This window comes from Schistocerca cancellata, chromosome 6, assembly GCF_023864275.1.
Source record: "Schistocerca cancellata isolate TAMUIC-IGC-003103 chromosome 6, iqSchCanc2.1, whole genome shotgun sequence".
Classification (NCBI taxonomy): Eukaryota; Metazoa; Arthropoda; class Insecta; order Orthoptera; family Acrididae; genus Schistocerca; species Schistocerca cancellata.
This window is the reverse complement of record NC_064631.1, coordinates 533350989-533364016: the sequence shown is the minus strand read 5'-3', so window position 1 is coordinate 533364016 and position 13028 is coordinate 533350989. Positions and strand designations below refer to the sequence as shown.

At 37.7% G+C, this 13028-nt stretch overlaps 1 protein-coding gene across 1 annotated transcript in view; it reads left to right on the top strand.

Annotated features, from left to right (window-relative positions):
• Positions 1-13028, top strand: part of LOC126088413 (multiple epidermal growth factor-like domains protein 8) — a 333556-nt gene that overhangs the window by 100172 nt on the left and 220356 nt on the right. Inside the window, exon 9 of the mRNA XM_049906553.1 lies at positions 7092-7281. Coding sequence (XP_049762510.1) covers positions 7092-7281 — 190 coding nt within the window. The remainder of the gene's footprint in view (positions 1-7091; positions 7282-13028) is intronic.

Sequence of the window (13028 nt, the reverse complement as noted above, 5' to 3'; positions counted from 1 at the left end):
CCCTTCTATTTCACATCAATGTTCATAATATACTTGCTTTTAGTGCTAAGTGTTGTACTTCACCAATGACCCTACTTTTGAATTTGTATTGGATTGTGGATTACGATGTGATAATATTTAATTAATCAAATAAAAATAATTATCACAGTCATTATGATAAAAAAAAGTATATAGAGGACCCAGCAGGACTCAAACCCACAATGTTCTTTGTATCACGGGTAAATATTTAACTGTGAGGCTATAGCGCTATTTAGGAATCAGGGCTATTTTCAAGGCTCTAGTGCATCATACGAAATATTGAAATTCTTTTTTGTCGATTAGTCACAATTTAGGGCCCACCATGGTGAACAGCTGTAGGATGTGATTCTCAGGACTCTGACCTACACCACTGTATGGGAGGTTTCAAAAAGTTGACCAAAGCCTGGGAATTTCCTCTTATAAGTCATTTATTGCAAACAAAAAGTGTCCATTCAAACTTTGCCGAACTGTATCTAACTCTATTTATGTTTGTTGATTAATTTACACTCAAAAGAAGAAAATGCAGAGCTTTGTAAGAAAAGCCCCAGGTATGAAGAAAAATTGCATCAGTTGTAATGCCTTTGGGATGTTGTGAATCACTGCAAATTATGGCAGAGTTAATTACAGTCAAAATTTGTTTTTTCGGGCACAAAATGTGTGTCAGAACTTTCCTGTGTAGCGAACTAGTGATCTCCATGACTAAGTACATCTTTCAGTGGGAGTTAGTTACAGTCACAATTTGTTTATTCAAGCACAAAATATGCTTCAGAACTTTCTTGGGAACTGATCTCCATGACTAAGTACATCTTTCAATGGATGAAATGGAAATTTTTTAAAAGCGGAATCATGTGTACAGAACTTTGGTTGCTTGGTGGTGTTGATGGAACAAGTCTGTTGATTACTTCATATAATTTAGCGAATCCAGGGAAAATTTAAATTTGAGCAGCCAGGATGGAATATGAACCCACCTACTATCTTCCATTGTCTTTTAATTACTGTGAAACGTACATCAATTATCTTTTGTGTCTTCCTGTTATTGTTAAGGAATCACAGTGGGACTTCTCCACCATTTAGTGTAATTCTTAGGGCATTTTGATCAGTGTGTTCTGCATAATAGATCTGTATTTAAACCATAGCTATTGCATGTTTATTTCCTCAGAACTGAATGCTGAAAGAAAGGAGAAAGATGGATGAACAAAAATCAGGCCAATGAAAATAATAACACAGTCGTTGCAGGTGTTAGTAAAATAGGGAACATGAGAGTAGTAGAGAACTTGAAACTGGAAAGTAACACTCCAAAAAAGAACAGTACTAAAATATAAAAAAAATCATACGGCACAATGTTCTTGAAACCGATCACAAAAGATGAACAATTAAAAACTATACAGAAACTAAAGGCCATGAAATCAGATGACGGTGATGAAATATCGAACCACATAGTACAGCTAGGAAGTAAAGAAATAATCACACCGTTACTGGACACAGCAGTCAGCTTTTCACAAATAGACTTTTTCCAGAAAAAAAATGAAGATAGGCAGGGTTGTGCCTACGTACAAGAAAGAGGATAAAGATGACTCCAACCATTACATACCAGTTTCACTGATACCAGGTTTCTCAAACATCCTAGAAATGCTTATGCATAGTAGATTAATTGTTTATCTGGACAAAAGAACATTATTGTACCATCACAACACATTTTTAGAAAGGCTAAACTTTTAGAATCAGCAGTTCTCAGTCTAACAGAATATATTACATATTTACAAGATGGAAAAAGTTGTATCTGCAATTTTTCTGTACCTCTCCAAAGTATTTTATACCATCTTCCATCAAATATTAACACAAAAACTGGAAAACTATGGCATTCGAGGGCAAGCAGGAGAGCAGATACAATAATACCTATGCAACAGGAAATATTATGCATCAATAGTATCCAAATCATCAAGTATGGAGTGCTGTAATGTTTGGTAATAGGCTATTGCCGTTTAATGTCTAGAAATGATGCAGGTGTTGAGAGGGGGTAAAAAAATAGTGTTGCATATGATGCTGAACAGTGACCAAAATGTGGAACGGCTTGAGAGGAAAGCATATTTTCTGCAAATATCACTGCTCAGTGGCTCAGCAAAAATTAATTGGTTATAAACCTGGAGAAGACCATTTATAAAGTGTTCAGAAATAAATTGAAGTCTCTATACATGGATTTAACACTGGATAGTGCAAAGATGAAAGATGTGGGACCCACTAGATTTTCAGGTATTACTGTGGATAATGAGCAAAAATAAAAACAGCATATTAATTCTGCCTGTAAGAGACTGAGCTCTATAATATTCGTAATGAAGTAGCTATCAAAATGGGCAGACCAACAGCTTCTGCACAAAGAATACTATAGATTCTTTGAACTGTACCTACAGTGTGGGGAAACTCAGACTGTCAGGAAATAATGTGTGCACTTAAAAAGTGGCATTATTGTAAGATTTATGGGTCAGTTCGAGTCGGATGTGTGGGGCATGGAAGGGATGCATTGTCAGCAAATGAAATTTATAAAATCCATGAAAATATCTGATTATTATTGCAAATATGAGTTACAAAGGATCCTCTAGGAGGAATGTGCCATATGCCAGTCACATAAATGACTGGATGGGTGGCCAGAAGTCCAAAAGATGATAAAGAGAACAGTATATTTCAGGGTGACTGCAGACTTTGGAAGGAGACTGAGGTAGCGACAGAGAGCATAAAGTCAACTCACAAGAGAGGAGACAGCAGCAGATGCCAGAAAGCCATATGCCCTGTAGCAAAGCTAAAAGCAAGCTTCAGAAGAGTCTCTCGGCAGGCAGATACAGGAGGAGTCACATGACCACTTTCTCGCACTTTCTCAATGATTATTTGAAGTATGCTGGAGTAAGTAGAGTCTTAGTATGGCTCTCTACTGCTCTTGGACTTTAGTCTGTCAATTCAGCAATCTTATAGTGAAATGTATACCTGGCTGGAATGACTGGATACTGCAATAAAGATTTTTGATTTCTTGGGGCCCATGGTGCAAATTGGTGTAATACATACAATTACTGGGTGGTACAAACAAAAAAGCAGAAACTGCTTCAAAAATCTAGGCAACTTAACTTTACATCATTGTACATATGTAAAACAATAATATACATCATACAAGGTGCTTGATAGTGGTTTAAAATTATCCACAACACTTGGAGGAAGAAAGAGATATGAAGCATATCCCACCAACTGACAATCCTTGCAAAAGAACCTCTGTACTCAGGTATCAGGCTACTAAGAAGTCTGCAAAAAAAGCCTGCATGATGACACTAAAGTTCCAAAGAAACTCAGTTGTCTAATGGAAAAGGAATTATATAGTGTTAAAAATTACCTATCAAATTAAATTTTTATATACTGTTTTCCATAATCAGTGGTGCTAGAGTGTGCGATCAAAAATGGTTGCTGCCTAGGAAATAAGGGAGAACAGATATTTTCTGTTTTTGAATCATTGCTGATTTTTGTTTTATGGGCATTAGACTGTGGTCCAAGGCTCTGTCTAACATTTCATTTTCCAGTGCTGTGGACATCATCAAAAGCTATAAAGACTCATTTAGTAGTACAAACTTAAACTAACTTAGCAAGCCGAGCTGTTCGTATATACCCATGCAAAGGTCGATTCGTGTTGTCCTCAGACCTCTGCCACAGATCATAGAGTAATGCTGATATATATTTGGTGCTTAAACTGTGGAAGATAAAGAAGCATTAACATCTGACTTGAGGAACATAAGATGAATTGTCATCTGGGAACAACGGATACATTGGCAATAGCAGATCATGCACTAAAGTGCGCGTCATTTATGACAGCGGCCGAGTTTAGGTTCGTTCTGTGCATCTGAGGTCACAAAACACAGTCATCCAATGAACAGAGAACGACGTTGCCAGAGCTCGACTGCAGTGCAGAGCACGAACAAGTGTCTTCAGTTTTAGAAACGTTCAGTCATAAATAAAGTAATTGAACAAAAGCAATGTCTTGATAGCAGACTCTCTTTTATAGAAAATTTGGAAAAAGCATTCTTTATACCAATTGCTTCATATTCTGTTAATTAATTAAACCAAATAAGCAATAAGCCTCCTAATTCAGGCGATATCAAGGATCATGTTTGTATCATTCTCACTAACCGCTTTTTCGCAATAAAGAACAGCGATAATTGTTTCTTTCCTATTGTACTTCGATGAAATGTGAGTAATTCATAGTCATACCAACAGTGTTTGTCGGTATTTTGTGTGCTATTTTAAAGTCCTTTGGAAGGTCTATTGAATGACGAGCTGCGTTAGCGTAATGGCCAAAGTGTTTGGCTGAGTTCAAACCTTGTTCAGTGCTTGATATTTTCTTTATTTAAAAACAATATCGAAGTGTCTTACTTCATGAATTTTATTCGTTTGAATGTAATTTTTTGAAATTTCTAGTGGCAACTAAAATATACGGAAAGTATACGCTATGGACTTTTACCTCTGCAAACTCTTCAAAATTTCATGCAATTGTTTACTACATCTAATGCTGCACAATAACTGCGTTGAACATCGAAACAAAATTAAGTCATTTATGGGGGGAAGGTATCAGTCAAGAAGATGTGTAAAAATCAAATTATTGGGCCAAATACTTTTTGTGAAATCGAATGATAAAGTGTGTCAAAGCAGTCGAAACACCATGTGTCTGCACAGGCGAGCAGTGCAGTGATGACAAAATCGCGCACAGCGCAGAATGCGGGGAGTACATCTCTGTGGCAGCGAAAGGGTTAATGCGGCCGTGGTGGCTTTACTTCATAAACTGTGCGCTCCCCCCTAAACGTAAGTTTGTGAACTATACTATGGCGCTGCTTCTCTTGGCGCGTGCAACTGACAATGCAGCAATCTCCCGCATCTGGGTGGGCGTGCGCGAACTGCCAAGATAAAAGAACTGAACATAAAACCAGAGAGCCACAAAATCATTTCTCCAATACTGTTGTTTCATCAAGTTTAAAACATTCTGAAGGTATTTTGTACAGAGAGGGCAAAGAAATTTGAAAGAACCTTTCTGCTAATGACTGCTGTAGATACAGATGCTTGTTTTTTCTCGTGTGGTCTCATCCAAAATTTAAACTTTGTTGATGTATCAACCTATCAATACAGAGTTATTACTTGATTGCATTGACCATTCTGTGGTACTTTTCTAAAAAGTATAACTCGAAGGTCTCTGAGAATGTATAATTTATTTGGATAATTCTTGTTCAGTGCACTCTTCGGTTATCATTCCAACTTTATGAAGTAAACATATTAGACACACTTACAAATTATTTTATTATCTAGTTTCAGCGACCAAAAATTTCTGTTAGCTATATGTCTAGTTAAAGTGCTCATTGTAAAGCTGCACGACAAGATGTTATGCTTTGTAAATAGACTTCTGTATTTACAGATGTAGCTAATTACATTCTGTAATTTAGTAACTATTAAGCTACAAAACAGTAGGTATGGAATATAACTGTGGAGGCAGCAATTTTTTCAGAGTAACAACTTTCATTCTAATTTACGTGGTTAAATTTAGCTGGCATAAGTACAAACAGTATCAAGCCATTGTTAGTACAGTGCCCAAATCAAGTTTCTTTAAATGTCTTTTGATAATGTATACCTCAACTTGATCCACATCCCTTATGGTTCTCCTTCTTGATGGGACCCACATACATAAAGATTGAGTGAATGAGTTGCTATCATACTTATTACAGAGAGTGAGAGCTGCACCTGGATAGCCACATGCATTAACAAGCCACTTCCAGGATTTGTGTAGTATAAACAGTATTAATAGTATGAAAAGGAAATTTCCAAATTAAGTCCAGCTGGCAGATTAATGAGGAGGACTGTCATGCCAGTCAGCCCGGATGTGAGTTTTAGGTGGTTTCCCCCCATCCGATAAGGCGAATACTGGACTGATACTCATGTTCCACATCAGTTATATGATCAAACACTTTGAAAACATTTGCATACTTTCATATGAGATAACATTAGCCGAGAGTGAGGTGCTACTGTTGTCACTTCGAGAAATTATTCATAGTACAATATTAGCCATTCATTATATTTATTACACTTTGCAATAACAATTACTGATACTGTTGCCTGAGAACTACATTTCAAATATCTTACTTTTTAGTACCTAATAACATTTCATAATGGTAAAATTCAGCTCTCTTGGAAAGATTATGATTATCTGCTTTCAGGTTTCCATAATTTGTTGAACTTTTTTAGTGAAATGACTACATGATTTTAATTCAAGGCCATATCAGTTTATATTTAGTACTCATTAACAAAACCTAATAAAGAAGTGATACCATGATGTTACTGTGTGTGTCATATTGGAAAGTAGCCTATTTTGAACCATTCTGTGCATTCTCCATGCTATTAATTACAGCAGCCAGTGATGTTTAGTCTGCCTTCAGACATGTTGCCGCGAATAGTGCTGGATTGTGATAATTGCTCTCTTCCAGACTGTGATGTGGTATTACTTCAATGATAATGCAGCTTTATTCATTGCTATATGCACCAACATTCTATAAAGCTTGACAACATAGAAGATGCTTGCCTTCACTGAGTCGCTATGTGTAAGCAAACCTTATCCCTTCTTTGCTTTCCCATTACTGTCTCTCTCTGCATGGAGACACTTTCTGATATGGCATGCTCTATAATGCTGAAGAATTCCCTACCACATAAAAAATTACTGTGCTGAATCTGTGTGTAAACTAAAAGTAACAGTTTTGAGATGCCATTTGATATTGTTGACATATTGAGAATTGTGAAAATGAGCTAAATGTAATTGTAAGCAAACAAATGAAAGGACCAGATGAGGTGTACTCAGTAAATAATGATCAAGCTTAAAACAGGTCTAGACAAAACTTTATCTGTCATTGGAATGGAAAATGCTACACTGAGCAAAATCAATAAGTCCACATTGTATATTAGTTCTGTGAAGTATTTTATTCCTTTCTGTTATTTATCAATGTTCTTCAAGAATTCATTTGTTAGTTGAGATGATAATGAATTGATACCTTATCCTTTATTTTCAGCCCAAGACTACCGTTATCCTAAGCAACAAGGTGTTTTTGCTCATGCAGCAGATGTTAGGAATGGAAATACATTGCTTATTGTTGGTGGTTATCATGGAAATGTGAATGCTGACCTTTTGGCTTATGTCTTACCACCAATGCTGGCCAGCAGGGAAGGTGAAACTTACGAAGCGGAACAAGTATGTGGCAGGTAAGCGTGTGTGTGTGTGTGTGTGTGTGTGTAAAATAGTTTTTATGTTTTTCAGAAGTAATCCTCTAGGGAAAGAGTTAAATTTGTTTGTTTGTTTGTATACCTTTACTTTTTATCTCCATATGCATTTTAACAGTACCATATGTATGAAATACTTATTCACCTATGAAAAGTTGGATTAAGGTCACTTAACAAAGTTTTAATTTTTTGAGTTGTTTGTAGTTGAATGTTTTATGTTATTTTAGACATCCCCTTCCCAGGGGCTCAGACTCTGCTGTACGAGAGTAATCCCAAATGTAAGGTCTCCTAGTTTTTTATAATTACATAGACTTGTTTATTTCTACAATGGCTTACATCAGTTTACAGCTTGAACATTTAGCTATTTTTTGACATAATCACCATTTCTGTCGATGCATTTTTGTAGATGCTGTGGCAGTTTTTGTATGTCATACCAGCTCGCCGCCATGCTGTTCAGAAAGTTATGAACCTCTTCTTTCACCTTATCATCAGAACTGAATCGCTTTTCGGCCAAATGTTCTTTTAACCTAGGGAACAGGGCGCCGAGTTAGGACTATAAAGTGGGTGGTTGTTCCACTGAAACTGTTTCAGGAGAGCAACGGTTTGCTGAGCGATGTGTGGGCGAGCGTTGTCATGGAAAATGTGTACGCGCCCTTGCTCAACATTCCTCTTCTCCGGTTCTGAATTGCCACTTTGAGTTTTTTCAGAGTCTCACAGTACCTGTCAGCATTAATTGTGGTCTCAGCGATTCAGCTCCGACGACAAGGTGAAAGAAGAGGTTCATAACTTTCTGAACAGCATGGCGGCGACCTGGTATGACATGGGCATGCAAAAACTGCCACAGCGTCTACAAAAGTGAATCGACAGAAATGGTGATTATGTCAAAAAATAGTTAAATGTTCAAGCTGTAAACTGATGTAAAAAAGTGTAGAAATAAACAGGTCTTTGTACTTATAAAAATTAGGAGACCTTACTTTTAGGATTACCCTTGTAGTACCGTATTTACTCGAATGTAAGCTGCACCTTTTTTCTGGTTTTTGTAATCCAAAAAAACCACCTGTGGCTTAGAATCGAGTGCAAAGCAAACTGAAGTTCTAAAAAATGTTGGTAGGTACCGCCGCAACTATCTTCTGCTGTCGATTATATGTAGCACTACACAGACCTGCTTTTCAGGCACAAAGATAAATACTGGCACCATAACCTCTGCGTCAGTAAAAAAGTAGAAGACGAGCTTTTTTCTCCGCGCCGAGTTTCGACCACTGCATTTTCATACAATATCCAACGAAGTAACTAAAAATTTTGTATTGTTGATCTTCGAGTTTAGCAGCCTTTCAAATACTTGTAGCAACAAAAATAAATTTCTTTACACAAAAATACCAACAATGCACAAGGCTTTAGGATTGTTGCATGAGTTGATACGCTGGGGCTCATTAAGATTTCACGTAGTGGCACCTATTGCTTCGTGAAATTTTGTGAAGTGCTTGTTGGTGTTAGTGAACCATAATGAAGTGCTTTCATTATAGTATCAAATTCAAGAGGGGTGTTATTTCTTTGGCGGAACAAAGTTCTAATTGTGCTGCAGGTCTGCGATACGGGATTGATGAGAGCAACGTCAGGCAATGGCGACTGCAGAGAGACAAATTATTTGAATGTTCAAGTAGCAGGAAAGCATTTAGTGGGCCAAAGTGTGGCTGATATCATGCACTAGAAGTGATTTTAAATGAAGTTGTTAAGGAACAGCATAAGAAATTCCTGCCTGTGAATGCCAAAATTTTAAAAATTAAGGCACATGAAATTGCTGGAGAGCAAAAATCGAAAATTTTAAGACAAGTTGCAGCTGGATTGTTCTGTTTATGAAGCGTTGGTGTTTTTCACTTTGGAGGCGACCTTCAGTTGCACAGAAGCTGCCGAAAAATTGTGAAGAAAAACTTGTGGAATTTCAGCACTTCATAATTAGGCGGCAACCAGAAAAGCAATACCTTCTTGGTCAGATAGGAAATACCGACCAAAATCCAGTATATTTTGATATGCTGTCAAATTATACTGTTGGCGCCAAAGGAAAGTGTGATCCAAATCAGACTGTGCAACAAGCATTTATAAAATGTTCAATATCCAGTGCGCTAGATGGTATGGCAGACAATGCTCTGTATGAAGAAATGAGCAGCAAAGAATTGTGTGATAGTAATTCAGAGTCATGACTGTTATTTTAAACATTTCGTATAAGATATATTACAAACCTAATAAAATTTTGTTTTAAGTTTCAACGTTTAATTTCAAAGTTATTTTCGTTCTTATTTTATAAAAGTTGCTACTCTGCATTGCACAGGATAGAAAAGCATGGAGAGCTGCATCAAACCAGTCTATGGACTGAAGACATCAACAACACACTCTGCATTTGAGGTCATCTCTAAAAATCTACTATGAAAATCTGACTGACAAGACTGTTTGGGATGTGTTTCAATATGGCCAACTCTACATTCTGAATTTTTTCGTACCTGTAACAAGAGGCAGTTGCTAATAGGAACTTTTATTACTGTATTTACTCGAATCTACGCCGCACTTTTTTTCCGGTTTTTGGAGTCCAAAAAACCGCGTGCAGCTTGGAATCAAGTGCAAAGCAAGCTGAAATTCTGAAATGCTTTGCAGGCACAAAGATAAATACTGGCGCCAAAATCTCTGCGTCAGGAAAAAAAAAAAAAAAAAAAAAGAGAGAGAGAGAGAGAGAGAGAGAGAGAGAGAGAGAGAGAGAGAGAGAGGTGGAAGACAAGCTTTTTTTCTCCGCCCCGAGTTTCGACCACTGCATTTTCATTCATTATCCAACGAAGTAAATACAAATTCCGTATTGTTCATCTTCGAATGTAGCAGCATTTCAATGTGCTACGAAAATCCACTGGCAAGACTGTTTGGGATGTTTGTCAATATGGCCAACTCTACGTTCTGAATTTTTTCCTATCTGTGAGAAGAGATGGTTGCTAACAGGAACTTTAATGAATTGTGAATCACATGCAGTATTCTCTTCACCGTAAGAATAATATGAATATAAACATATTGCCATGTATTGTTTCGTGTTTGCTGCTATCTCATTTAAATCCTGTGTGCCTCATAAACTACGAAACTAGAGTCAGACAACAGCAAACATGGAAGAATATATGTATCATGTCTGGTTTATATTCATATTATTCTTATGCTGAATAGTGATAGTTAGAAATGAAGCACGGCAACTAACTAGATTTTTGAATCTAAGATGACTTGTTTCTTTGCAGAATGTAATGTACTAAAGAGGCGCCTGCAGAGATTTTCAAACGGAGAAAATTTTAGCTGAATTCTCGTTCAGAACATTTTCTATCATACACAGTCTATTATTTGGTTCTTGTTGATCATTAATGAAGAAAGCTGTAGTGTAAGTAACAGCAAATAGCAGTCTCTTGCCATTGTTTCGCTAATGAGACAATTCCTCTTTTTGTATTATTGTAAGCGGCAGCAGCACGCACTAAAGCAAGCCATGCCGTGGGCAGCGACAGCTCGTAAACGCTCATCATCAGAATGCGACAAACAAGGATGACACAGTACAATAAGGCATTTCCAGCTTAGAGTGACGTAAACACCTATAACAAAGAGAATGGCACTTATCAGATCAAAGAAAAATAAACAATAAATTCAAACGAGACGAAGCACGTGAAAAAGGAAGGGTACCCGTATAAATGCGGACGGAGCGCCTGACACATAGCAATGGCTACCTGGTAAAGCTTAACCGCTAAGCTTACGACTCGAACCAAACTACTGTAGCTGTATCGTCATTCATTCGACTTAAATTGTGTCTCGTATTACAATGGACCAACTCTGTTTCGATTTGGAGGTGCGGCCATAAACTTTTCTCTCCCCTTGAATTTCGAGTCTCAAATTTCAGGTGCGGCTTAGATTTGTGAAAAATTTTTTTCCTTGATTTCAAGTCTCAGTTTTCAGGTGTGGCTTAGATTCGAGTGCTCCTTAGATTCGAGTAAATACGGTAATCGTGAATCACATGCAGTACTCTCTTCACCATAAGAATAATACGAATGTAAACAATTTTGGGCCCAGAAGACCAGCCACTTATGCCATTATTTAAAATTTTGCTGGCACATATGTGCTTGATATACCTTAAAGGGTAACACCCACTAAGAAAAACCAAGTTTCAATATTAGTTTTTCTATTTATTTTGCATACATAATTGACTATTCTAGGGAAAAATGAAAATGTTCGACGGAACATGTATTCAGCCAGTAACCCACAAAATGTTCATTGCAAAGCAGTGAAATTTATAATCATGCTTGTCAGAAATATTGAGCTGCTACTATTTAAATTGTGCGCTTAGGATCCTGCCAAACAACACCCTTGGAGGAAAACAAAGTTGGCAACCAATGTCATACATGAAAGCTTAGCTTTGTTGTAGCTGTAGTTTATGTATACTAATTTAAACAATTAACTTTTTCTGTTTGTGTGTTTGTCCCAATTAATAATGATGTTGCTATTGGCTGACTACATTATGTGTCCTTTGCCCTGAATATCTGCTGAAATTGGCTGGTGAGTTTTACAGCTCTGAGGGAGAGTATGTTGTCATTTAAGACAGAAAAAAATGTTCTTTAAATAGGGGCATAGTGTATTTTCATCTGGAAAAAAGTGTATTTTTACCTGAGAAAAAGTGTATTTTTAAACAGGAAATGCAGAAAAAATCTGGGAATTTTTTTCTTGCCCACATACACAACCTGTATTCTGTCCTGGGCAAAGATTACTTTAGCATTAACAGGGCTAATGGGGGGGGGGGGGGGGGGTAGTGCTGTTCATTAGCAACATAGACCACACTTCACCAGTCCCATTCATTACCATCTTGCAAGCACTAGCTGTTGTCATTGGTGCATTGTTGAAATTCAGCATATACATAACATACTTCTCATGTAATGATTCACTTGATAAGAAGCTCTTTATAGATAGATTGCTACTTACCATAAAGAAGACGCGTCAAGTTTCAGACAGGCACAACAGGATGCAACATAATGTGATATGCAAGCAGCAGTATGAGGGGGTGGGGAAGAGGAAGGGTAAGGGGAAAGGATAGTAGTGTACGGGTGGAGAGAGAGATGAACACTGTCTAGTGGAGTGTGCAGGCCCTAGGCTCTAGCAGGATGTTGCGGGGCAGGGAGGTGGGGAAAAAAGGAACAAAAAATGAGAGGAGCAGGGAAAGATGGGTGGATGCGTTGGCAGAGGACTGCAAATAAACATGGTGGGAGACAAGAATGGGGAGGAGATGTTAGGACATAGGGGGTAGAAACTGTTGGGTGGAGGGTGTGGGGACAGTATGTTACCATAGGTTGAGGCCAGGATAATTACTGGAACGAAGAATGTGTTGTAAGGATAAATCCCATTTGCGCAGTTCAGGAAAGCTGATGGTGAAGGGAATGATCCAGATGGCTCGGGTAGGGCAGCAGCCATTGAAATCAAGTGTGCGATATTCAGCTGCATGTTGTGTCATGGGTTGGTCTACTTTGCTTGTGGTCACATTTGGGCTGTGGCTGTTCATCCTGGTGGACAGCTGGTTAGTCACACCAACATAAAAAGTTGCGCAATGATTGCAACAGAGCTGGTAAATGATGTGGCTGCTTTCACAGGTGACCTGGTCTCTGATGGGGTGGGATAAACCTGTGACAAGACTGGAATAGGATGTGCTGTGGTGTGGATTGGGCAGGTTTTGCACC